This window comes from Diospyros lotus, chromosome 8 (genome assembly GCF_014633365.1).
Source record: "Diospyros lotus cultivar Yz01 chromosome 8, ASM1463336v1, whole genome shotgun sequence".
NCBI lineage: Eukaryota > Viridiplantae > Streptophyta > Magnoliopsida > Ericales > Ebenaceae > Diospyros > Diospyros lotus.
In genome coordinates, this window is record NC_068345.1 from 21,864,515 (window position 1) to 21,891,749 (window position 27,235).

Consider the following 27,235-nt stretch of genomic DNA (forward strand, 5'->3'; position numbering starts at 1 on the left):
TTTATGCTAAAGATTAGGAGTAAATTTGTGAATTTACCCAAATAAGACTTATAGAAAGACTTGGTTTGGGTGGTTTACTATAGGACAAACAAAAAGTGTGATTTTGATGTGTCGGGCAGAATAGTCGGTCTGGCACTTTTGGTTCTTGCGTCAAGTGTGCTGTTGAAAATAACATAAAGCAACTTCAAGGGGAGTGTTATTCAAGGTGCCAACCTTATAACTATCGAAATAATATCTCAAAATTAAATTTTTTTACTCTAACGAAAGTAATATCCAAGGTTGTAAAATGGCAACAATCTTTTTGGGGTGTTAATTTTCCAAACTTTGGAGAGAGAAAAAAAGAGATGTGCTATTTTTAATGGTTAAATTCAATGACTCTATTTTAATTTCTATAAATACATAGATGATCTGAAATAAAGGTTTTTAAGCTAGGCGAGCGACGGAGTGAGAGAGAGTCAGCGATTGACTAATGAGCGACAGAGGGTCGGATGGGTGAGCCGACAAGGGTGACGATGAGGCGACTATGTTGACGGGCGACGGAGTGAGAGAGGCAGCAAGTGAGAGCGAGGCGAGTGATTGAGGGGAGAGCCGATGAGGGTGAGCTGCGAGCAACGACTGACCGAGGGCGGGAGGGGCGAGCCGTTGAGGGGAAGGAGGCAGGGGTATATATATCTAATTGATTTTAATTTAAAATAAATATTTTAATTTTAGTTAATTGTTAGAATTTAAATAGGTCATTTGTTTTGCCTATATATATATTAATTTTTGTAATTTAATTTGAATGTTTTAATTTGGTTTAATTTTAAATTTTTTTAATTAAAGGTAATTTTATTTATTTTTTAATTAATTATTTTATGCTCATTCTTTAAATTAATTATAATTATGTAAAAATATATTCGTTAAATTACGATTGTTATGAAAATTACATCTGTTAAAATATAATCGTTAAGTTTAATTATATTTTTTAATAAAAAATATTAAAATAACACATATTATTGAAGTAAATTTATAATTTAAAAATATCATAACATTGTTTAAAATTAGGTATGAATGATTTAGCATCGGACAACTCCTTTTGGAGTTGCTCTAAGGATGGTGATAATGGATGGAGCAAATAAAGTCAGCCCATTCTATCGACCGAGAGACACAGTTTAGCCTTCCCTGATTCTAGCCCTAATTTTGCAATGCCAACCCGCCCCGACAAGGGCAAAAACGCCGAAAACATGCAGCGGGTTACCCGCTTTACATTGGACTATCAATTATACAGTCTGTGCTTGCTTCTATCATCGGGTGAGATTACACTCAATACAGAGAGCGAAGGCGACGACCCCGCGACCGTTAACTGTTCCCCAACTCTCAGAAGCCATAGCCCCAACCAACCGAATCCAATCTCTACACCGTTACAGCAACAACAACAACAACATGCTGAGCTTTGAACCAAAATCTTAGAGAATTCTTTAGCCATGGCGTCTTCACTAACTTCAAAGCCACAGCAAATTCACTTCCACAGAAACCCTATCTCCCACTATTTTGCAATTCCTCCTTCAATTCTCTCGTTCGCTTCGCACCGCTCACGCCTTCGTAATTGTTCCCTGAAGGCTCGGTCCATCGGCGGCGGGAGCCAAGAAGCCTACACTGCGCCAGAGTTGCTCCGGAAGCCGGTGGTCTCGCCGGCGGTGGACGAGTCGGAGAAAGAATCTGTTGGATTATCCGAGGAGGAAGACGAAGATGACAGTGGCGGGAGCAGAGAGGGAGACGGGTGGGTTGATTGGGAGGACCAGATTTTGGAGGACACTGTGCCCCTTGTTGGCTTTGTCCGCATGATTCTTCATTCTGGAAAGTAAGGTCTCTATTAGTTCTACTTGCTTATATGTACCTTCATCTGAAATGAATTCGGTTCTATAGTGGACGATTGTCCTTTTAGATTTGACTTTTGCACATACAATCAATTAGAGTAGGCTGCAGAGTTACGAGGAAAGTTTCATCCATGAGGAGCAACTATATGGTAGAATCTTACAATTGCGACATTTTATGAGAGCTACGTGGCCAAACGCGTTGAAGTCCTGAAGTGAAGTATAAAACTATGTCCGTACACTGTTGGGAAGGTATCACAAAATACTAGAGAACAATTTGTTCAAAATGGTGTGAGGCCAATTTGAGAGGTTTTAATGTGACTTCTCGAAAGAAAGGTGGGAATCATTGACGAGTTTATATTTTGGGAGGACATAATTTTGGTTCTTTGAAGTTATCTTTTTGATGCTTAGAAATAAGACCCTGTCTCTGATTTAGAGAATTGAGATCTTCAAGCTTTCTATGAATCTTGCTTTTGAAGTCCAGTTTCTACACCCATTTCCTTTTTAAATCTTCAACTTTCTACCCTCTTTTTTCTTGAAAACTTATCACCACGATAATGACTAGTAGTAGCACCTTGATTGGGCCTAAGGCCTTGCGAGGCCTTCCTACTTTGGGAGTACCTTGAACTTGGGTGCCATGCACCCTTTTTGGATGCAGGGGATAAACCTTGGGGTGTCTTTTTTTTTTTTGATGAAGAGTGAGAGATAGAAACTAAGCAAAAGAACGGGTAGATGCGGAACCTTGGGGTGTCTTGCTGATGCCTTTTAAGGTTGTAGATTCTTCTCACTCCAAGCAGTTGTTGGCCAACATACAAGTGGCCCGATAGGAGACGAAATGGCTTAAGATGGTCTGTCCATGACTTCTGCATTGTGAGGGGACTTTCCTTAAGAGTTTTCGTCATCTATTGTTCGAGAACTGTGTTCTGTCTCCCTAGCTGAGACTATGGGCTCAATCTGTCAACTTAGACTTGTAAGGCTGAGAGTGGAGAACATTTATTATCATTATTATTATCATCTCTCTCTCTCGGGGGGGGGGGGGGGGATGTGTTCCTTGGCTATTTTTATATGGAGGAACACCTCCTAGTTCAACAACATTTATTGAGGTGGACATTGTTTCCGAAATTTCCATGACCAACTGGATTGAGGTGTGTCCACACTAGAGAGCATGCTTACCTTGTTAGGATTTGATATCTATGTTGCAAAAGTTGTAGCCTTGTGGGATTTAGAGTTGATGAATGCTTAAAGGAGGCTGTGGAGGCTTGTTGTGCTTTCATGATACCTGCCAACAAGTTGACAAGTTGCTTAATTGGTAATTCCTCAAGGTCAAGGGAGTCTTGGGATAACTGATTCAATGGATGGATGTGTTACTAGTTTCTTTATCATAGTGACAATTTGTACCAAGGTGTGATTGGTCGGTTACAACAATCCTCATCATGCAGTTGCTTTCCTCTTTACATCATTGTCATGATACAGTTTTGAGGGTCCGCCCTCATTTAGGATAATTTCCCTTGAACGTTTTGTCTTTTGTGTTGTTGTCATGACGCCTTTTTGTCTCTAGCTTTGTTGCTCTTGGGGTTCCCTCCTCATAAGTTGAATGAATTTGTTCTCAACAGTTTCGTTTAGATAATGCCAGGGATTATTTTAATCACACTCTATCAACCTGTTTCCAAAGGGAAGGGATCGTTCATGAGTCCTCCTATGTCTATACTCCTCAACAAAATAGGGTAGCTAAAAGGAGAAATGGTCACCTTCTCTTCACAACCTAGGCATTACTATTCCAATGAAGTGTGCCAAAACATTATTGGGGGGAAGCAGTTCTCACAGCCACGCACATTATTAATTGCCTTCTTATTCGTGTATTGAATCACCAAAGCCTTATGGGTGTCTTGTCATGCTTTTGCCTGCATCTTACCATTACTCATCATCTTGCTCTTAGAATATTTGGGTGTGTCTCCTATGTTCATATACATGGTCAAATCCAGGGGAAATTGGATCCCAGAGCGTTTAAAACCATCTTTGTGGGCTATTCTTCCACTCAAAAGGGCTACAAATGCTACCATTCATCTACTAGAAAATTTTACATTTCAGTTGATGTTACATTTGATAAGTCTACATCTTTTTTTCCTCCACCTTCTTGTCAGAGGGAGACTATGCGGATTATTTTCTACTTGATCTAGATCTACCTGCTACCCTTGAACCTTAACTACCCAAACAACCCAAGCCTGCTCCTACCCTTGAACCTCAACAACCCAACCTTGGTGATACTCTGCCTGAACTTGAACCGGAACATGTATCCTTAGTTGAAGGGAATGCAGATGTGTCTGATGTTTCCTCAGGTTTACTCAAGGAGGAAGAGTCCTAGACCGAGGTCAGTTCAAGCATCAGAACCTAATCATGGGAATGAGGTAATACCTTCAGATCCTCCTCAATCTACATTTGAATTGGATTAGCCTATCCCCATAAGGAAGGGAACTAGGGAATGTACCAAACAACCAAGGTATCCACTTTCAGACTTTGTGTCATTTGCACAACTATCTCCTTGTCATAAATGCTTCCTCACAAATTTAAACACTGTGTCAATTCCTAATACTATTTCTGAGGCCTTGACTTGTGAGAATTGGAGAAATGCTATGAATGTTGAAATGTAGGCCTTGGAGAAAAACAAAACATGGGAAGTTGTAGATCTACCAAAAGGGAAGAAACTAGTAGGATGCAAGTGGGTATACACGGTGAGGTATAAAGCAGATGGGACATTGGAAATGTATAAAGTAAGCCTAGTAGCAAAAGGGTTATGCACAGACGTATGGAATAGACTATCAAGAGACATTTGCTCTAGTAGCAAAAATGAACACGGTGAGAATTCTGTTATCCCTAGGTAAGAACTTTGATTGGCCACTCTAACAGTTGTTAGATCCTAAGGGATCTGGCAACTGATCAACAATTGATCTCTTCTGGTAGGACAGAGATCAAGGAGTTGAGAGAATTTTATTGAGAAAAAGAGAGAATGAGAGAGAAAATGTAGAGAGAGAGGGAGAGAGAACATGAGAGAATGAGAGAGAAAGGGAGAGAAGGAATTCAGAAGAATTTCATTAAGTTTCCAGATGCTTCCATTAGTTGGATCGGTGACATTTTATACCCTTCTCAATTACATGGACTTCTCGCCCAAAAGTGTAACCGCCTATGTACCATACATCATAGCCACCCCTCGGTGTAACCCCTCACAACACTAACTTAGTTTTGTTTTATTATTTTTTACTACTTTAATTGGTAATTACATGACAATACCCTTCCCTTGAGATGTTTCTTGTCCTCAAGAAATGGTCAGTAGGCTGGCTACTCTAGGAAACTAATTAAGTAGGTCCGGGAGGTACTCCCAATTATTGTTGCCCGCATGCATGTTGGACCACTTTACTAGCACCTGAATAATTGGGGCCCCTTGCTTGTAGATCACACATTTGTCCAAGATGGCGGAGGGAAGGGTTGGAGTCAAAGGCTCCCTGAGGTAACTAGGATCTCATCGGCTACCTTCCTACAACCTTCTTCAATAATGACACATGAAATACCAGATGGATTTGGGATCCCTCTGGTAGCTATAGCTTGTAAGCCACACTTCCCACCTTGGTTGTAATAGGGAAAGGACCAAAATACCTGGTGCTCAGCTTGGAAATAACGCCTGTTGATAGTGATCTGAGGTGGGGTCCCCTTAGTTTTAGATAAACTTCCTCTCCCATAGAGAACTCCCTATCACTTCTCCCTTTACCATCTAGTTGTTTCATGCGATTTTGGGCCAAAGCTAGATCCCTCTTTAGCAATTGTAGGATTTGCTGCCTCTGTTTGTAGATGTTCATCCACGGTTGCCACACTTGTGGAACCTGGAAGGGGGACATTTTAATGGAACTATAGTGGCTAGAATTATACTACTATTGGGCCAGAGATGGCCACTTGTGCCATCCTTTGGGATGTAGACAACGTAAGCACCTAAGGTATATTTTCAGGCATTGATTGACCCTCTTGGTCTATCCATCAGTTTGGAGGTGGTAGGAAAAAGACATACTTAGTTTAGCTCCCAAGGATTTCATCAGTGACTTTCACAGTAAGCTGGGGGAACACTTTATCTCTATCGGATACCATGGTCTTTGGAATACCATGCAACTTAACCACTTGGTCTAAGAAGGTTCTGGCCACTTCCTGAGCTGTGTATGGATGGGTAAGACTTATGAAGTGAGCCAATTTTGGGAGTCAATCCACTACTACAAAAATGCAGTCCTTACCCTCAACTTTGGCAACCCCTCTCTAAAATCCATCAAGACACTTTCCCATACTTGTCCTGGAATGGTCAATGGTTGTAACATCTCTGGGTAGGCTACAGTCTCATATTTGCACCTCTTGCACACATCACATGCCAAAACAAATTTGATCACCTCCTTCTTAAGCTTGGGCTAATAGAATAACTGTTTCACCTTATGATAGGTGTTCTGTATACTTGAATGCCCCTCAATAGGAGACCCATGTAGGGCTTGTAGGGTCTTTTTCTTTGGCACTGCACAATCCCCAATAACCAATCTTCCCTTATACCAAATCAACCCATTCACAAGGGTATACCCTTTCTTACTCGTAGGGTCTACAATCAATTGTTCCTAGAGGGCCTTGGTCTGTCTATCTGACTCATAACTCATTGCCACCTCTTGACACCAATCTGGTACTAATACTATAATGGCTGCAGCTGTCCCTTCCTCTTGACATCGAGAGAGGGCATCAGTTGTAATGTTCTCTTTCCCCTTGTACTGAATGACATAATCTAGGTTTGGTCATCCCCTTCTTCTGTAAGTGAGTGTGAAGTTTCTATTGTAATAGAAACTTCAAGCTCTCATGGTCGGCCTTAATAATGAATTTCCCTCCCTCCAGGTAGTGTCTCCATTTTTCCATCGCAAAAATCACTGTCAATAGTTCATTCTCATAGATGCTTAGGCCAGCATGCTTGGGGGCTAAAGCCTGACTTATAAATGCTAGGGGTCTACCCTTCTGCATAAGGACAACTCCAATTCCCATCCCACTTGCATCGGTCTCCACTACGAATGTTTTGTTGAAATTTGGTAGGCCTAACCTTGGGGCCTCGCACATTGATTTCTTCAGCTACTTGAAGGCTGCTCCCATACAAAACTGTCCTTCTTCGACAAGTCTATGGCTTGCTAACCCCCCCCCCCCCCCCCTCCAAAAAAAAAAAAAAAAAAAAAAAACCTCCTATAATAGCTTATCAGCCCCCAAAACTCAAGGCCTTACTGGTTGTAGGCCTTGGCCAATTGGTCATAGCTGCTATCTTCTTTGGATCAGTACTCACCCCTTGGCCAAATATAATGTACCCCAAATATTCCACTTGTCTTTGTGCAAAGGCATACTTTGACCTTTTGATATAGAACTAGTTGAGTTGGAGGATCTCAAACATAGTCCTTAGGTGTTTAAGATGGAGGTCAAAGGTTGAGCTATATATCAATATGTCATCAAAGAACACAAGGATAAAGTTTCTTAGGTGGGGTTCAAAAATATGATTCATCAATGATTGAAAGGTAGCAGGTGCATTTGTTAGGTCAAAGGGCATAACAAGGAATTCATAGTGGCCATGGTGGGTTCGGCGTGTAGTCTTGGGTATGTCATGTGGGCTCATTCAGATTTGGTGATAACCGGATCTTAGGTCAAGCTTAGAAAAAATTGTGGCATGTTTCAGTTCATCTAGTAGATCTTCAATAAGAGGAATGGAGAATTTATCCTTGATGGTTATCTTATTTAATTGGCGGTAGTTAATGCAAATGGGCTATGGCTGGGTTTGATAAGTGATTTTGTAAGCATCTTGTTGACCAACTTTTCTATTTCTATCTTTTGGTTAGGAGGGTAACGATAAGCACGGACATTAACACGGTTTGTGTTAGGCTTAAGGTTGATCGTATGGTCAATGTGTTGGGTTGGGGGTAGGGAATTAGGTTCTACGAATAGATCTCCAAATTCAGCTAGTAGTATATTAAGAAGGCCAGATTGGTGCCTCTATGTTAGTCTAGGGTAGTTTGCTCACTATCAGCATGAACTCCCCTTCAGGTTCTAGCTCCTCCTCCATCTGATCTATGGCTTGGATGGAAAACAAGTGAGCCACCTGATTCATTTTGTGCTTAATTATCTTTTGTAGCCTTCTTCCTGTAATCATCTTGCATATTCCAAACTCCTTGCTTCCTGTTAGAGTCATTTTTCTGCCCTCCTCCTCGAATGTCACTTCCATTTTATGAAATTGAAGCAAATTGGACTTGCATGCTTCATCCAATCGACCCCCAACGCCAGATCACACCCCCCTAGTTTAAGGAGTCTGAGATCAGCCTCAAACTCCTCCCCCTACATCTCCCAACAAAACCATGTGCAGGCTAATCAGTTCATCACCTTGTTGCTATTGGCTACGGTCATGGTTAACGATTGTGTGTTGGCCAGGGAACATCTAAACCTTCAGGCTGTTCCCTCATCCAAAAAACTGTGGGTGCTTCCACTATTAATGAGAATCATCAACTTACAATCCTCCACTTTTCCTTCCACTTTGATTATTTTACTGTTGGTCAATCCCTTCAGGGCATGCAAAGATATTTCCTCATTGTCCTCGTCTTCCTCTCCTTGGGGTTGGGATGTTTCTCCCTCCTCTGCTATCTCCCCTTCTTCCCCTTCCAATAATAAGAGCTACTTCTTACATTGGTGGCTGGGGAAATATTTATTGCTGCACCTAAAACAGAGGCCAATTTGCCTCCTCTGCTCTATCATGTTCCCACTTTGAATTGTAGAAGCAGCTAATGCCAAGCTTTTCACCCCTAGAGATCCCTTTCCCATCTCCTTAGTATAGCTCCTTCCCCCTTGGTGCAAATTACTCTGGTTAACCCCCTTGGCTATTATCCTTTGTTTCTTCATCAACACCTCCACAGTCAACTCATGCAGCCTTGCACTGTCAGTTGCATGCTTAAGAGTTCTAGCATGAAACGAAGAAGAATTCTGTCAAGTAAGGGTTATGGTTGAGAAGTGCTTTTAGCTCTTCGAATCTCAACTGGTATTCCATCACAAAGCCAACCTGCCTGATTTTATTGAATTCTTCCACCACATCAGACAATCCCCAATCGCCAAACCTCTCACAAAGCTCCTCTGTGAATTCCTCCCATCTATAGTCTCCTCGAACCTTGGACCACCCATGGTACCAAGCATCTCCTGCATCATTAAGGTAGGCCCTAACCATGACCACCTTCTACCTCTCTACCACCCCATACCACTCAAACATCCATTCACACCTAATGATCCACCATCGAGGACTCACACCATCGAATAGTGGAATTTCCAATCGTGGGATGGGTAAACTATGCAGAGTTTGCACCACCGATGCCTCTGGCTGGCGTCCCCATCCATTCTTACCGAGTTCTTCATGATCTTCTCCTCCTTTAGAGGTTCCAATCGCCCTCTGATTCACCCCTTGCCCTGATAAAATTGGATCTGATCTCTCCCTAGGAGGGAAGTCAGGAGAGAGACATACTTGGTTTTGCCTCGCAAACATCACCATAAACACCTGGAGTTGCTCTTTGATTTGAATTCCCATGTCCTGATAGATTTGAGCCACTGCTCCCTCCAATCTCCTATTGATAGCCATGATGGCATCGTGATTCCGATTGAATCCCAACTCCAATTAATTCACTCGAGCTTATAGATTGCTCATCGTGGATCCACATTGTTGGACTTGTGCTAGGTTCTTCATCCTCTTCCCTTTAGCCATTGTCAGTCACCGTCAACCATCCAGGCCAAGGATTAGCTCTGATACCAAAATTGTTAGATCCTAAGGGATCTGACAACTAATTAACAACTGATCTCTTCCGGTAGGACAGAGATCAAGGAGTCGAGAGAATTTTACAGAGAAAAAGAGAGAATGAGAGAGAGAGAAAGGGAGAGAGAATGAGAGAGAGAGAGAGAGAGAAAGTGAGAGAAGGAATTTAGAAGAATTTCATTAAGTTTTCAGATGCCTCCATTAGTTGGATCGGCAACATTTTATACCCTTTTCAATTACATGGACTTCTCCCCCAAAAGTGTACTCGCCTACGTACCATACATCATAGCTACTCCCTGGTACAACCCCTCACAACACTAACTAACTTATGTTTTATTATTTTTTACTACTTTAATCGGTAATTACATGACAACAGTTTGATGTAAAAAATGCCTTTTTACTTGGAGACCTTGAGGAGGAAATATATATGGAAATCCCACCTAGATATGCTAAAAATATAGCTCCTATGAAAGCTTAAGAAAGCATTGTATGACAGATAGGAGATATATTATCTTGGGAAAGGCATATTGTTCAGGAAACATACCAAGATTACACTCGAAGCTTATACCGATGCAGACTATGCAAATTTAATGACAGATAGAAGATATACTTCTGCATATTGCACCTTTGTTGGAGGAAATCTAGTCACATGGAGAAGCAAGAAGCAAAATGTTTTGCCAAAATCAAGTGCTAAATCTGAATTCCGAGTTATAGCACAGGGTGTATGTGAATTACTATGGCTAAAGATTATCTTGGAAGACTTAAGAATTAAGTGGGACGGTCTTATGAAGCTTTATTGTGACAATAAGTCAGTTATCAATATAGCACATAATTCCGTACAACATGATCAAACAAAACACATAGAAGTTGACAGACACTTTATCAAGGAAAAACTGGACAACGGTCTCATTTGTACTCCATATGTGCTACAAGATCATAGTTAGCATATGTGTTTACCAAAGGAATCAATAATCTCCAATTTCAGGCATTAATTTTCAAGTTGGGAATGGATAATATTTACTCACCAGCTTAAGAGGGAGTGTCGGAGATCATAAAGATTGCTGATTGGATGTTTAAGTTTAAAAAGAAAAGATAGGGTGGTTGAAAGAATTTAAGATTTAAAAGATGAGAGAGCCTAGAAGATAAGATAAGTGCCAAAAATTCAAGGAAATGATAAAGCTTGAAAGAGAAAGATAATTCATCATTTTAAATATCAGTTACAACATTTTAGATATCAGTTATTGTTATCTAAATTTGAATTTATTCCAGTTTTCTAGGAGATAGTATAGATATTTTGTACTGATAAAAATACCCCTACTCGGATTCAATAAAATTTCAATTAGGCCTTCTCCCTAATTGCTAACAGAAAAATCATTAAAAAGTCTCATTCCATGAGTTAGATCCGTGCCTGTACTCCTTTCGTCAGGGCTAATGACCTCATTAAAATTGCCTATCAAACACAGGTAAAGTTAATGACAGCCTGAAAACCTCTAATCTGATTCCAAACAGATATTGTAGATTCTGTTGTAGGAGTATACACAGCTATCAACCAGCACCTAAAATCTTCAGATTTCCGCTGACCTTCCACGGTTATCCTATTCAAACATTCCTGCACTGAAATTGCTTCAAAAGAATCCAAGTTCCAGGCAACTAGAGTTCCTCCAGCCATGTTTTGTGCACCAACAAGACCCCAACCAACATTATCAAAACCAGAAATTTGCTTGACAGTGTCCTGATCTACCTGTAACTTACACTCCTGAATTGCAATGGAATCAATGTGTTTCTTTCTGACCCACCTTAAGACTGCCTGTCTCTTAATCCTGGAAGCCAAGCCTCTAACATTCCAAGATAGAATCTCCATACTGGTTAATTATCCCTTTTTGTTAGCCCCTTTCTCGGTCTGCCAGGCTATTCTTTCATTAATTTCCCAATCAGTCAGAACCTTTAGAAGCTCCTCTCATTCCCCTGGAATGCCAGCACAAGAGACTTTCCTGCTTCCCAGGTTTCTTTAGCCACAGAAAGTGGATCAGCTGAATGCAAGTTAGAGGACAGTTATAACAACTCTCCAGGACCCCAACTGCAGCCACCCGTGGAGGGACAGAAGAGCACCGAGCTCTTCAGAACCAACCTGGATTAAAGGTGAACTAACTAGAAGCCAAAAGACCTGACTCTCCAAATCTCTTCCTTCTCATATAGACATGACCCGCTGTTCTTTTTTTATCTTGAATTCTCAGGGAAGAATTTAGAGATCTCAATTCTGAATCCAAACCTGGAGAAAAAATCAACAAAATTAGAATCCACTCTAACTTCAGGCCCATCAGTGGATGACCCAGGTAAAGATAAGGTTCCCGCCACCCCTTGCTCAATCAAACCATTAGAGACAAAAGGGCCAGGCAAGATATTTTCAGAATCATCAATGAGCTGTGTAGTGTCCTTTCTACCATTCTGGAAGTTAAATGCAAATGTTTTAGGCAAACGAGGTCCAGATTCCTGTAGAGGCCTCACTATATCATCAGTCAAAATGTTTTCAAATTGTTCTGACTTTCTAGATTCCCCACAACTTTTATTTATTTCATGAGAATATGTGCATGGGGAATCATGAAAACCCAGCTGAGTACAGACCAACCCTTCCCCTTCTTCTTTGAAATTCCGGCCAGCTGCCACCAGAGAAGCCACCAGAATTTCATCTGCCAGTTGCCCATCCAAATTATCAATGAAGAGAGAATCAATACTAACAGGCTCCTCTGAAATGGTTGCTGTGAAAAGATTACCCCCCATTACCAAAGAAAAAGTCCCCTGCACATGACTTGAATTTGGTGTTGCAATTAAAACCTTTGCCACATCAAGCCTTCTCCTATCATTAGTGTCATTATCTAGCATAATAAGCTTGCCCCACAAATTTCCCACCATTTCAAAAAACCTTGGGTTCCAGGCTGCCAGGGGCACCCTTTCACATCTTAACCAGGTGAATCTGTAGAAAGATAGATCCTTTGGACTTGCTGCACCAAAATCATCAAACTAGGCAGAGGCCCAATCTTGGCTGCCAGACAGCAACTTGTCCTGTTCAGCTTTGCAACTTAGCATTAAGAGAACCAGATTTCCTCCTAGCAGCCTAAAGGAGCAGGCTGAAACTCCCTCCTGCTCGATAATTTTATTAAGAACATTTGGACTGGATATATGATTGTGACTTACTGTGCTAGCCAGAATACAGGAATCAATCCACTTGACTTCTTCTGCAGAAGGCTCAAACAAGGCCTTCATTAGCGGAGAGTACCAATCTAGAGTTACAGCAGGCTCATGAAAAGTATGACCAGCCTGAATCATGGTATCAGTCCTCTCTGCAGGATTGAGATCCTCTTGCGTCCAAACTACCTCTAACAAATAACCACTGCGCTCATCTGCTTCCTCAATGTTCTTATTCACCAGAACCCAGACCCATTGAACATGATTTCAATTTACTGGGATCCAGACCTTCCTTGGCAGATGCCTATACCCAGCCTTTTCCTTAACAGGGCCTTTTCTGGCAGACACCACCTTTACCAAGAATTTTCTTCCACAAAATCAGAATTCATTGAAAAAAAGAACAGCCTGCTTCACCTTGTCCTGATACCCAAAACTGATGAAGGGAAATCTCCACTTCTTCCCTCTTTGAAGCCAGGAGGGGATGAATGCGTCAACACTGTGGCCCATTTTCCAAATAGCCTTCTCAATTGCAAAACATTTATTGATGGATGTAGAAAGTCAAGAAAAACTGTTTTAGATTGCATCCTCTATAACTCATGAAGCAACCCATTGGGAAAAGACCTTCAGTAGCTATACCTAGCATTCAGACAGGCCTCTGTCGTGTACCCAAGGGGGTGGGGTATAATTGTAATAAGCAATAGAAGCTGGTAGGGATTTGTAATTGTGAACATTTGGGACTGTTTGCATGCGGAAGTGGCAACCGTTTTTGGCACCAACTTCTGCTAGGGCCAAGTGCATATACGCTCGGCCTACCACATTGAGGCATCGAATATCATTTGACAATTTTTCTGTTCTATTTCCCTCTCAATTCCCTCTCATTTCATTTTCTAATTTTCCCCCTGCTTCTCTAATTCACCTCTTCCCTTACACAATTCCCGCCAAGTTCTCTCTACAAACGAGAGAACACCTTTCCGAATCCAAAGGATTCAACAATTGGTATCAGAGCACCGATCTTGGCCCCAGAACTTTGACAAGCTTCATTAATGGCGGACGACACTCATATGAGGTAGATGGAACTACAGCTTCAGTAGGTGACGGCCATGGTGATGGATGTGCAGGCTAGAGTCGAATCGATAGAGGATTCAATTGGAGTGGTGGTGGACCAAAGGATGGAGGAAGCCTCAGAACGATTGCAAGGGGATATGCGCAATCAGATCAGAGATGAGATGAGAGAACAGAGCAATATGTTGTGTGATCAGATGCAACAGTTCATGCTCATGTTTTCGAGCCAAGCACAGATGAGGATGTCTCCAGATTTCCCCCCGCGAGAGAGATCGAAACCGATATTGCCGGGAGCTGGCATTGGATAGAGGATGGTGGGATCAACGGAGGTGGAGATTGATCCAGTGGCAATGGAGAACAACGGTGCGAATAGGAGACGTGAGATCCAGGTTAATTCTAACCACCACAACTTTCCAGTTCCGAAATTGGAACTTCCAGTGTTTGACGAATCCAAGCCAAGGTGGTGGATCCAACGATGTGAAAAATTGTTCGGAATACATCAAGTGGCTGAGGAACAGAAGATTAATCTGGCGGTGGCTTACTTAAATGACATAGGAGACGTATGGTATCAAGGATGGTTGAGAGTGAAAGAAGAATGTAGCTAGAACGACTTTGTGAAGGGATTATGTGAGAGGTTCGGCGAGAAGAGGACTATGGATATAGTTGAGGAGTTCAACAAAATGAAATAGAGTGGATCGGTGCAGGAGTATTTTCTCCGGTTTGAGGAGCTAAAATCGATGATTCTCAGTAGGAATCCATACTTGACCGAAGATTATTTCGTGTCAAGTTTCATCAGTGGGCTGGGAGAGGAACTCAGATCCGCGGTTAAGATGACAAGGCCTAGGACAGTCCAGGGAGCAGTGGAGAGTGCTCTGCTTTAGGAGTTAAATGTGGAGGCATTGATAAAGAAACAGAGGAGTCAGAGTAGGGGAAATGGCTTGGGTTCCTCACTTCCAAGAAGGGAAATGTATAGGACTGGGACCATGCCAAAGCCACCACTACCACCTAATAACCTGGGGCAGCAAGGAAGCAGAGGGAATGAACAGAGGAGACCCTCGGGGGCTTGTTACAGATGCGGGGATAAGTACTTTCCCAGACACCAATGCAGGAGGCAATTGCTCCTGTTGGAAGGAGGGGAGATTGAAGAAGACGCAGGAGAAGAAGCGATGGTGGTAGAGGACGATTGGGAGGAGGAAGACAATGGCACGATATCCCTCCATGCCATAAAAGGAGTGGCGAGTAACAAGTGTCAAGGTGGAAGGAATGGTGCAAGAAGGAACACTCATGGTCCTAATTGACAGTGGGAGTACCTATAGCTTTATTAACGAAGGGACAGCTAAAAAATTGAAATGTGAGTTATCTAACACTCCACCTTTAGCAGTTACGATGGCTAATGGAAGCAGGGTGTTAAGCAGATCAGCTTGCATGGGGTTCTGTTGGACAATGCAAGGAGAATTGTTTGAAGCCGACCTGAGATTGCTGAAGCTGGGGGGGTGCCAAATAGTCTTGGGAGTTGATTGGATGAGAGGGGTCAATCCTATCAGTTTTGACTTTAATAAGATGGAGGTTATGCTGGAAAAGGGAGGCATGAGAGTTACACTTCATGGAAATATGGAAACAGGGTCCTGCAAGCTGATCAAGGGAAAGAGGCTGCAGAAATTGCTCAAGTGTAAGTTTTCCCAAGTGGCTCAATTATTTTCGATCGAGACCAGTGAGAATACGGAGGAACAAGGAGAACAAGAGAGTTAGTGCCTAACAACTAACAACAAGCCAACCACGGACCTATGGCAGGTACATGAGCTGGCCTCCCTTGATGCATTACTTATTGAGTTAAGGGATCTATTTGCAGAACCTAAGGACCTACGTCCTCAAAGACCATTTGATAATTCTATCCGTTTACAACCAAATGCTGAATCTGTGAATATAAGATCCTACAGGTACCCACCAAAGCTCAAAACAGAAATTGAAAAATTAGTAAGAAATGTTGAACAACTCTATAATTCGAGCCAACAAAAGCCCATTTGCATCCTCCGTCCTTTTAGTTAAAAAAAAGGATGGAACGTGGCGTTTTTGCGTCGACTATTGCCAACTTAACCACATCACAATCAAAGATAAATTTCCCATTCCCATCATTGAAGACCTCCTAGATGAACTACACCATGCAACTGTTTTCTCTAAACTCGACCTAAGATCCGGTTATCATCAAATCCGGATGAACCCAACTGATATATCCAAAACAACCTTTAGAACCCACCAAGGGCATTATGAGTTTATAGTAGTGCCCTTCGGATTAACTAACGCACCAACAACCTTTCAAAAGCCCTAATGAACCACATCTTTGAGCCTTATCATCGAAAGTTTGTGTTAGTATTCTTTGTTGATATATTAATCCACAACCCCACTTTTTCTAAACACCGAGAACACCTTAGAATTGTATTTAGCATCTTTAAACTCAATTGGCTATGCATCAAAAGGTCCAAATGTGACTTCGCCCAGAAGTAGGTTGAGTATTTGGGGCATGTGATTTCCAGTGCTAGAGTTTCCAGCACTGATCCTAAGAAGATTTCAACTATGGTAGCATGGCCTAAACCTGCCACCATCAAATCCTTGAAGGGGTTTTTGGGGCTAATAGGTTACTATAGGCGCTTTGTGAAGAATTATGGGGTGATAAACAAGCCTCTTAACAAAATTATTAAAAAAGGATAACTTCAAGTGGAATGAAGAGGCAGAAAATGCATTTGGACAGTTGAAGCAAGCCATGTGCGAAGTACCTGTGTTGGGAATTCCTGATTTTAGTAAGCCATTTTTTTTGAAGATCGATGCATGTGGAACCGGGGTAGGAGCTGTGTTATCTCAAGAGGGTTGACCCTTAGCCTTCATGAGTGAAGCTTTGGCCCCAAGACATCAAGGGCTCAGCACATATGATAAAGAGTTGTTAGCTGTGCTGATGGTAGTGGAAAAATGGAGGTACTATTTGGAAGGAGGGCAATTTATAATCCGAATAGATCATGAGAGCCTCAAGTTCCTTACTCAACAAAAGTTGCACACTAACTTGTAGAAGAAGAGATGACCAAGCTGATGGGGCTGGATTTTGTGATTCAATATAGAAGAGGGAAAGAAAATATGGCTGTCGACGCTTTATCCAGGCATTATAAGGAGGGCCATTGTGCAGCCATTACGACATTGGTACCAGAATGGTACCAAGAGGTGACAGCGAGCTATGCTAAAGGAGCTTGGACAAGGGAGTTACTGGAACAGCTGAGTCTGGACAATAACAGCAGGCAGGGGTACTCTATATGTAATGGCTTGATATGGTATTGGGGCAGATTGGTGATAGGAGACTGCAATGCCTTGAAGAAAAGGATTTTCCAAACCATGCACGACTCACCTTTAAGGGGGCACTCAGGCATCCAAAACACTTACCGCAAGGTGAACCAAGTGTTTTACTGGCTAGGATTAAAGAAATTAGTAATGGAGTTTCTAATGCAGTGTGATACTTGTAAGAGGTGCAAACATAAATTAGTAGCTAAGCCTGGTCTTCTGCAGCCGTTAGGGGTTCCAGATCAAGCATGGGCTAATATAACTATGGACTTTGTTGAAGGGTTACCGCGGTCAGAGGGGAGGAACTGTATCCTAGTTGTGGTGGATCGATTAACCAAGTACAACCACTTCATTAGCTTGGCCCACCCATTCACGGCACAGGAGGTGGCTAGAATGTTTCTGGACAATATAGTGAAGTTACATGGGGTGCCTCAAACAATCATTTCTGACAGGGACAAGGTGTTTACTAGTTTATTTTGGCAAGGGTTACTGAAATCCTTGGGTTTTAAGCTCCATCTATCCACAGCTTACCATCCGGAAACTAATGGCTAAACTGAGCAAGTTAACCAGTGCCTTGAGACCTACCTAAGGTGTTTTTGTTTTATGCAGCCCAAGGAATGGCACAAGTGATTATCCTTGGCACAATGGTGGTACAATTCCAGCCACCATCGGTCCATTGGGATGACTCCATTTGAAGCATTATATGGACACAAGCCCAGCCTACTACCATCTATGGGGGAGCCAACGCTAGTGGCAGCCGCAGACACCTATCTACAAAACAGGCAAGAGATCCTACAAACTTTGAAAATTGAATTGGCCAAGGCTCAAAACCGGATGAAGCAACAAACGGATAAAAAGAGGAGTGAGTGAACGTTTGAGGTAGGAGAAAAAGTGTACCTTAAATTCAGTCAGCCCCATCTGAAAACGCTATTGAGGCAGCCTGTTACTAAACTAAGCCCCAAGTTTTTTGGACCATATGCCATTATTGCCAAGGTGGGACCAATTGCTTACAAGCTACAACTGCCCGAGGGAACACACATTCATCCTGTGTTCCACGTGTCCTTACTCAAGGGTGCAATTGGGAACCAAGTGGCCAGTCAAACCATTCCCATTCCATCCAGGGAAGAAGAACCAGCCATCACCCCAGTAGCCATCCTAGACAAACGAGTGATTTTTCAGCAAGAAGCCCCAATCACCCAAGTGCTGGTGCAGTGGTCCTCACTGCATTCCGACAATAATATTTGGGAGTATTTGCCAGAGTTCCTCCAACAGTTCCCAAACGCGGCCAGCTTGCTCAGCATTCTTGAGGACAAGAATTAGCTTAAGGGGAGGGGAACTGTTGTGTACCCAAGGGGGTGGGGTATAATTGTAATAAGCAATAGAAGCTGGTAGGGATTTGTAATTGTGAAGATTCGGGACTATTTGCATGCGGAAGTGGCAATCGTTTTTGGCGCCAACTTCTGCTAGGGCCGAGTACATATACGCTTGTCCTACCACATTGAGGCATCGGATATCATTTGACAATTTTTCTGTTCTATTTCCCTCTCAATTCCCTCTCTCCCTCTCATTTCATTTTCTAATTTTCCCCCTCCTCTAATTCACCTCTTCCCCTACATAATTCCCGCCATCTCTCTACAAATGAGAGAACACCTTGCCGGATCCAAAGGCCTCCAACGGATACATTTCTATCTCCCACACCTGCCCCCCTTCACAAGTTATGTCGACCATTCGCCAACCCCCAAAGTCTCTCACCAGCACCCACCCACTCACCATCACCCAACCTCTTGCCACGATTTCTATCTCCCTAAACACAAATATTCTAAAATCAAAATATTAATAGTACTTAGGAAATAAATAAACAAAAATATTCTAAAACAAATAACAAAACATATTGAATAGTATCTTCTAAAATATTCCTCTCTTCCACCATTATATTCTTATTAACCTATTTCACAGAATGATTTTTCTTTTCAGTTTGCCCTTATAACGTTCTTCTCTGTAGTCATGTTGGAGGAAACTAATGACAAATTTGTTGTTAAATTATAACTCTGAAAACTTTGTTAATAGTTGTTGCTAAAAGAAAATATCGTTGTTAATTTCTAGATGAGTATGTAGTTTTGGTCTTCTTGTGGTATTTATCATAATGTGCAAATGGATTACTCTTGAAGATATGATAGTGGTGATAGTTGCTAGAAGAAAATGTCTGTTAATTGCTAGATGAGCACAATTCCAGTGGTATTTATCATTATATGCATGAAAAATGAATTATTGTTGCAGATATGAGAGTGGTGATAGATTACTTCCTGAGCATGAGAAGACTATCCTAGAGAGGTTGCTTCCATATCATCCAGAGTGTGAAAAGAAGATTGGATGTGGAGTTGATTACATCAAGGTCTCTCTCTCTCTCTCTGAGCAGTTAATATTATTTGGATATTTTAGGTGAAACCTACAAAAGTCTCTTGACAATTTAACTTGGTTGCATAGTCCATAATGTATTACACTCGTAAACATTATTAATTCAAAGTTCTATAAAAATTGATTGGCCAAAAAAAAAGAAAACAGTTCTGTATAAATTGCTATATGCATAGTTTAGCTTTGCATTTCCCATCCTTAATTTCTTCTGTATGCCAGATTTTAAAGTTTGATTTAATAGAAACCTAAACAGGCAGAATATGCTTTGCTAAACTACCCCCATCAAACTGAACTGGACCTCACAATTTGAGATATCTTTGACTGCAATTTGTGGAAGTTAATTGTGATATTCTTGGCTCCAGTTATTCTTGTACCCCTTTAAAATATTAATAAAAAGGATATTTTGTTGTTCTTAGTTCTTTCTGATGCACTTTAAAAAGATAGATGAATTACGTCTACTTTACAACTGTTACAAAAATTTGTTCATTTTCTTGTAGCTATAGCTGATCTATCTCATCATACAGTTCTTTTGCAATTTTGTTCAGTTATTTCCACAATCAAGTCAAAATCAAGTTCGAATTTTTATGGCATTTGTTTCTTATTTTATTGTTCTTAGTTCTTTCTGATGCACTTTAAAAAGATAGATGAATTACGTCTACTTTACAACTGGTACAAAAGTTTGTGCATTTTCTTGTAGCTATAGCTGATCTACCTCATCATACAGGTATTTTGCAATTTATTCAGTTATTTCCACAATTAAGTCAAAATCAAGTTCCAATTTTTATGGCATTTGTTTCTTATTATTTGCTGCCAATGAGAGCAAGCATTACACTCTCATCTGCTGTTCTTATGAGAACATAAAGTTGTATGAACTTCTTTCTTATTTGATTTTTTTACCTTTTCTTTCTTTCTTTTCTTTTTGTGTGTGTGTGTGTGTGGAGGTGGGGGCGTTATTGAAGCTCTCTCTGTGTATGTACAAGTCTTATATCTGCAACACTGTAATCATGTTTTATTTCTGAAGACATGCTGGGATAAAACAGTCCTGACATCTGTTGACAGAATTTTGTCTGGTACAAGGGTGTAACTTTTAGCTTTTGCCTTCTTTAACACTAGTAAAAATTGGTTAGAAATTTTTAGGATTCATCAGTTAAGGATGTCAAGGATGGGGAACCTTTCAAATGGCATAACATAGACTCTGGAGTTGAGGCACATTATGTGCTACCTTTCTTTTCCTTTTTCTACAATAGTATGATGATTTGATGGGTGATCTTCATCTATGGTGGACTTTGTTTTGTGTTGATTTCTGTAAATCTTTTCCCACTTTCAGGCAACTGAAAAATGTAGGGTGCTTTGTTTCCATTTTACGAACATATGTTGTCAGTTTTTGAGAAAAAAAATTATCGAAGGCCCTATGACCAGTTTTGTCATACAGTTCAGAATGTTGGCTAGTGAAGTGTCAATATGTGCAAAATATAAGCGTAATGATTAAGGTTGTACGTCATAAGGTTGGAATGGTTCTTATTGAAGATAATATGTATAAAACATGATTAAGATGCTTAATTGTGTTAGAGGAAGACCAATAAATGCTCCTCAAAGTAGATGGAACAGAAGAAGCTTTTAACAAAAGAGGTAGAGGAAGGCCAAAAAAAACTTGGTGAGAAACTATTAGGCATGATGTGCATTATAATATCTTAATAGAAGATATGGCCATATATAAAAGTGATTGATGAACTGGAATCCATGTAGCTGAGTCCACCCAATGACATTAAGGCTTAATATGATGTTCTTATTTATGTAATGAGATTTTTAGATGAAGCAGATGCAAAAGAACTAAGCACTTAATAATATATTCATGTTAACACTATAACATATTGTCAGATCTAGGAATCTGACCGGTTGTATTTCTGGAATTTTTGGAAAGATAGTGGCAGGAAGGAAAATGTGAGCGAGAGAGAGAGAGAGAATGAGGGAGAGTTAGAGAATTGAGATTGAATTGGAGGGAAAGGACTTGTGGAATAATCTTCACATATCCCCATCCTCATGAGCAACTTCTTATTTATAGGAGTTGGTTACAATAGAGGCTCCTTCTAACTAACTCTCTAGAATCTCCAAGTGGCCATGTGCCAACTAGGCTGCCATGCCAAGTGGGTTATTACAGTTGTAACAGCCTACAATAGCCGGCCATACCCCTCTACTATCCATCTAATTACATGCCAACCCTTGGGCTGTGACATATTAATGTGTATCTTATTACTATCCCTATTATTTCCATGATCTATTACTAAATATGATGCAGTTTTTTCTCTTATACCCCTGTCCTCATCCAGGGCAGGCAGAAATGTGAAAATGTTGTTTTTGCTTTTAGTATCCTCTCAATATTTACAAAACAGGGTAGCAGCAAAAGGTGCTTTTCCCTCTCATCATATCTATATCATGGCAAACCCTGCTTACACATTGGAAATGCTGCCCAAGTAAGAACTTGTTAATTTTGGTGGGTTGACATTGTCGAATCATAGGGAACAGAGAAAGGACTAGGGTACTAGCATGTCCTTTTGTTAAACCTTTTCTTTCTAAAACCTGATAACATTATGGGAAGACTCTTTCTTTCTAGATATATTAACTTCACTTTTCTGATGTGTGGGTGTGTGCATTAAACTAAAATTTTGATATGAAGGCACTAAACAATTTCTCATCAAATTCCCTCATTTAACTTTAGCAAATCTGGTTCTTCTGATGCTTTTCCCTATTTTTCATATTTGAATTTACTTGAACTGGATCAGTGAATTATGTGAGTTTCTAATTTCTGTTTCGCAGGTCGGATACCACCCTAATTTTGATAGCTCGAGATGTTTGTTTATAGTGCGTAAAGATGGGGAGGTGGTTGACTTTTCATATTGGAAATGCATAAAGGGGTTGATCAGGAAAAATTATCCTCTGTATGCCGACAGCTTCATTCTCAGGCATTTCCGACGACGTAGACGTAGTGACTCTAGGTAAGCGAAGTCACTAGGACCAGCATTTATGCAAGATTTTTTTTTTTTTTTTGCTAAGTAACTCATCTTCTTGTTTTTTCCTTTGTTTAACTCATCTTCCCCTGCTGAAATATATTGTGCAATGCAAAGGGAAATATTTGAAATTCTTGTATTATGATTGTATGGGAAATGAAAGTTTGTGTTGTTCTTAGATGCTGTGAAACGTCGTCTTTATAAGATGGAAGTTACCGCAGCATTCCCTCATGTGGTTCTCCGTATTATGTAACATAATCTCTTCAGTTTATGTTTTTTTGCTCACTGTGTGTCAATACTTTCATCTGAGATATATTGCTCATCTTAGATGCAAATACCAGGAAATTCTTGCACTGAAATCGTGGGAGAAATGAGATATAGATTTATTGTGGAGGGATACCGTGAAACCTTGAAAGATACACGTCTTGTTGACTGATACTGTGAAGTCAGAAGTATTAGATAGTAGCATGGTTTGTAAGAAGTATATGCATCATTTTAGTTCTTTATTTATTTTTTCTTTATAAGGCTAGCTGTAGTAGTAGTAGTAGTAGTAGTAACGGTAAAAACTTACTTCTTTCTTCGTGACTACCAAGTCATAAATTTGAGTTGTGAAGATAGTTTGCGGGTAAGGCTGTGCATTAAAGTGGGAGGCCTCACTTGCTGCTTGATGCTTTTGCTCATGAGTGGAATGAATGATAGGGATGAAACAAACTTAGTTTAAAAATCAGGTTCTGGTAGTTTCCATTGTTCATTAGAATAGACTCCTTGTTATCCCCACTTTTGATAAAAAGAATTATTATCTTGGATGTCCTCCTTTTCCTTAGCTTGTGTTTGAACTTTTTAGGCAAGGGCTTGATGCTTTCTGTCCTCTCTCAAATACTTAAATTTGTTTCAATGTCATGCAGGTGCTTTTTCATTCATTCATTTGTCACGTGCTCATTATAGTGGAACTAGGAAAAAGATGTTAATAGTGCTAACAAGAAAATATAGGGGTATCTTTTGACGTTGGGCTTAAAAACAATTAAGTATTTTTCTAAGTTTTCAAAAACTACAACAATTATCCTTACTTTGCAAATTTTAAACAACCAAGTCATTACATCTCTAAATTGAGTTTAGACCAAATAAAAGCAACTTAAGCAATCGTAAAAAGAAATAGTTTAAGGTATATATAGATAACAATCAAGATAAAACTATCACCTATTTGACCATCTTTTCTTTTTTTATTTTTTGGATGTGCTTAACACCACTAGTGATATATTTGAATATATTGAATTAAGTGATAATCACTTACTAACACTTCCAAAATAGTTTTTCATGCGTAACGTATAATATGTACTAACTTCTTACACCTATTGTGAAAAATGAGGTGATAATCATTATTTATTATTTATCATGTGAATTTATGTTGTTTGGTTCATGATGAAACTTCAATCATTCCCATGATAAAATTGTATCCCTGCGTTTATCTACCAAATCATAAAATGCAATGATATGGTTATATATGCATGTGTTATGAAAAACAAAAGTTTTAATACAATAATCATAAACTTTACATTCATAGATAAATTTCAATGAAACAGTACAATTCATGCCAATTAAATAGTCATAAAGTGTAATAACATGTAAATTGCAAGGTGGTAGTGTAATTTAAACTAAATAAGAGGGCATATGCATAATAAATAAAAAATAATGAGTTCAAGTGCAATAACTCGGGAGATTTAAGGGTAGAAGTGTCACCTCATAAACTTGAAAAGGTTTCAAAAATTACTCACCTTCCACATCTTCTTTATCAACCCTACTACAATCAGCAAGTCTACCATTGCTGCATGTTTCCTCAAAAGCTTGTTGTTGGTACCCTACTTTGTTGCCACCTCTTGCTTGCTAGAAAATACCATTGGAACCATCAACATGAAAGGCAACCAAAAACTTCCAATGTCTTATCTTTTTTTCATCAGTATTTATATTTTTATATTTTACTTAAAAAATAAAAACTTAGACGAATATGATTTGAAATGCATTTTTCCATTTGCACATGCATAACATGGGGTATACACCTAAGCTCTAAACTATTTCAAGAACAACTTCTACATGCATTACATGGTATATATTTTGAATTTTTTAGTAAAAGGGATTGGGTTTGGGGTGCCTAGACGACATTCTACTAAGGTAGGGTATAAGGTAAAAACTCTTGCCCTCGTAAAGTTTATGTGGGATATGAGAAAGGGCATTGGGGGTTCGAGGTCGGGGATGGGGCAAGCCCTTACAACTTCTCCCTACCTTGTTGCAAACACCAACATCAACGAGATTTTATTTATTTTTGTTTGATTTCGATGGATTTCACACAAATTTCTTCAAATTTATCCATCAGTTTGATCTCCCAAAGCCTTGCGATCAAATCCAAGCAATTAAAGCTCATATTTAATGCTGATACATTGCCTAACAAATACTTTGTTGGTTTCTTCAATTTCTTATGGCTATCTTTGTCAATTTTTGGTTTTCAATATCTTGCTTGTCTATGGTCAAAAATAGGAATTAAGAGTGTCAACGTGCTGCTTTTCTTACCATATTCGAGAGTCGTAAAATGGTTTAATTTTATTCAAAGTCATTTTCTCATAATTTGGGCTCAAAGTAGCTTACTCAAATAATTTGTTATGTCTTTGACAACTTTTTTACAATCTTCCAAGCTAAATTATTTTTAGTTTGATAGTCGGCAATGAAATTCAAATGTACCATTGTGTTCTTGATTATGCCTATGTCAACACCTATCTTTTTTGTTCATCTTAACACTAATCCATTGTATTTTATTCGGGTTCAAGATACCATATTTGACCAATTCATTGTATTTTTCAACTAACTTCAAGTTTGAATAACTTTTAATCTACTTGACAATTTCTCATAAAATTGGATCTTAAGGGTTCATCTCAATCTCATCTAGGAAATCAAATATTGGGTTTCACCTACTTTAATTTGATTTTGTCAAATTTTGAATTGAAGTTAGCTAATAGCTTTTAACTTGGTAAAATTGACCTATTTTATAATTTTTGACAAATTACACTTGGTCCAAATTTTTGTTGTTGAAAATGCCATGTGGATGTGTACAATTTTTAAAAAATTTACATCAGAGATCTACAGTAAAATTCTACACAAATCATATGCAATTTGAATGTTTAAGCAACACAAAATTACATTATATGTAATTAAATGAATGTGTATCTGTAAACTCGAAGTCAGGTGAATGTAGAATCTATTTCTACATTGAGATCGAATCCTCCTCAAACTGTGAAGAGTCTAGTTTGTCCGCACCAAATAAAATTTTCAAAACCAACTTATTGTCCTCATCCTTTACTAGCCAAAAGACGCCAAGTTACCAATATCAGTTTAGTTTTTCTTAGTCTTTCAAAACTCGGCTCAACACTCGAGCCAATTGTAGCTTATAAAAAGTAGAAAGAAGTAAAGAAAAATAAGCAACAACACACAAGCGTGTGATGGCCAAGATAGAAAGAAAAACCCACTAATCCAAGCACAATCCCACATTTCTTCTAATCAGCTAATTTAAGGCCCAATAGAAGCTCAATGAGTGGCCTCAAGCATGTCTCACAAATAGCCATGTGTAAACCACTAACACGGGTGAAACAATATTTCCCAAAGCTTCTACTGGCAATCTGTAATGTAGAAATTATCGACTTTTTCTTGAAATGGTCGATCATTTGATAAAACGGTCAACAGTTTCAACATGCATGCTGCATGGTTCTTTATTTAGCTGCATCTGGTCCATTAATATTTAAGAAATTTCGTTATTAACACTTAATGATATGTTAAGACCTACCATTAACTATTAATGATTTTGGAAACATAACAAGTGCATAGAACTGGTTAACGACACCGTTTTTTTTTATATGTGAATTTCTAGATTTATCGCCTAATAGCAATTAGATAACACCAAATCCATTTGATGCCGATTGAATACTTCGACCCATCTCAAGAATTTCTCCATCTTCTCGAGATATTCTAACAGTCCTAAGTAATTCCTAGTAACAACTCATAACAATGTAAAATGTAATGAAAGTTTATTCATATGTAAACCTATTATAGTTGACAATTATCGTGTAATAGAATCCTTCTATTACCTAATGTCCCGATCAAGCGAAAGTCAGGAAATGATAAACTCACAAAATCAGTAAATATGTGTTTGATCTGATCAGTGTGACTACATGACACATCAAGAAACTCTTTTCCTGATCATTCATTATGTCTTGGCCAAATACTTTCTCATCACATTAATAGTAAATCACATAGGACGTTTGTCTCAACTTTATCCACAAGTACCTACCTCCATGCACCAGCAATACAATATCGTTAAAATAAACATTCCCACCTCATAATTGAATATTTCAATGTATCAACAAATCTCGTACACCAGTACACAAGACAACTATGTTACATCAAGTCAAATGATCAACTACACAATCGCAACTAGATGACAAAATCATTATCCATCATGCCATGTAATTTGTGTCACATTCGATGCATTGTTCTCTAACAACTACTCATGAGTTTATTATGAGCATTGC

The 27,235-nt window shown here is 39.5% G+C and overlaps 1 protein-coding gene across 1 annotated transcript; it reads left to right on the forward strand.

Annotated features, from left to right (window-relative positions):
• Positions 1-1,229: 1,229 nt before the first annotated feature.
• LOC127808307 (protein DCL, chloroplastic-like) lies at positions 1,230-22,895 on the forward strand. The gene is made up of 3 exons (XM_052346792.1): positions 1,230-1,840; positions 19,525-19,639; positions 22,474-22,895. The coding sequence occupies exons 1-3, from the start codon at positions 1,464-1,466 to the stop codon at positions 22,654-22,656; spliced, it is 675 nt and encodes a 224-aa protein (XP_052202752.1). The 5' UTR covers positions 1,230-1,463; the 3' UTR covers positions 22,657-22,895.
• The last annotated feature ends 4,340 nt before the right edge of the window (positions 22,896-27,235 follow it).

What these genes read in the sequence shown, in the direction of transcription:
- LOC127808307 (XM_052346792.1), top strand. Translation starts at nt 1,464, where the DNA reads ATGGCGTCTTCACTAACTTCAAAGCCACAGCAAATTCACTTCCACAGA. An exon ending in ATGATTCTTCATTCTGGAAA is followed by an intron (nt 1,841 to 19,524) that starts GTAAGGTCTCTA and finishes TTATTGTTGCAG; the next exon opens with ATATGAGAGTGGTGATAGAT. An exon ending in GTGGAGTTGATTACATCAAG is followed by an intron (nt 19,640 to 22,473) that starts GTCTCTCTCTCT and finishes TCTGTTTCGCAG; the next exon opens with GTCGGATACCACCCTAATTT.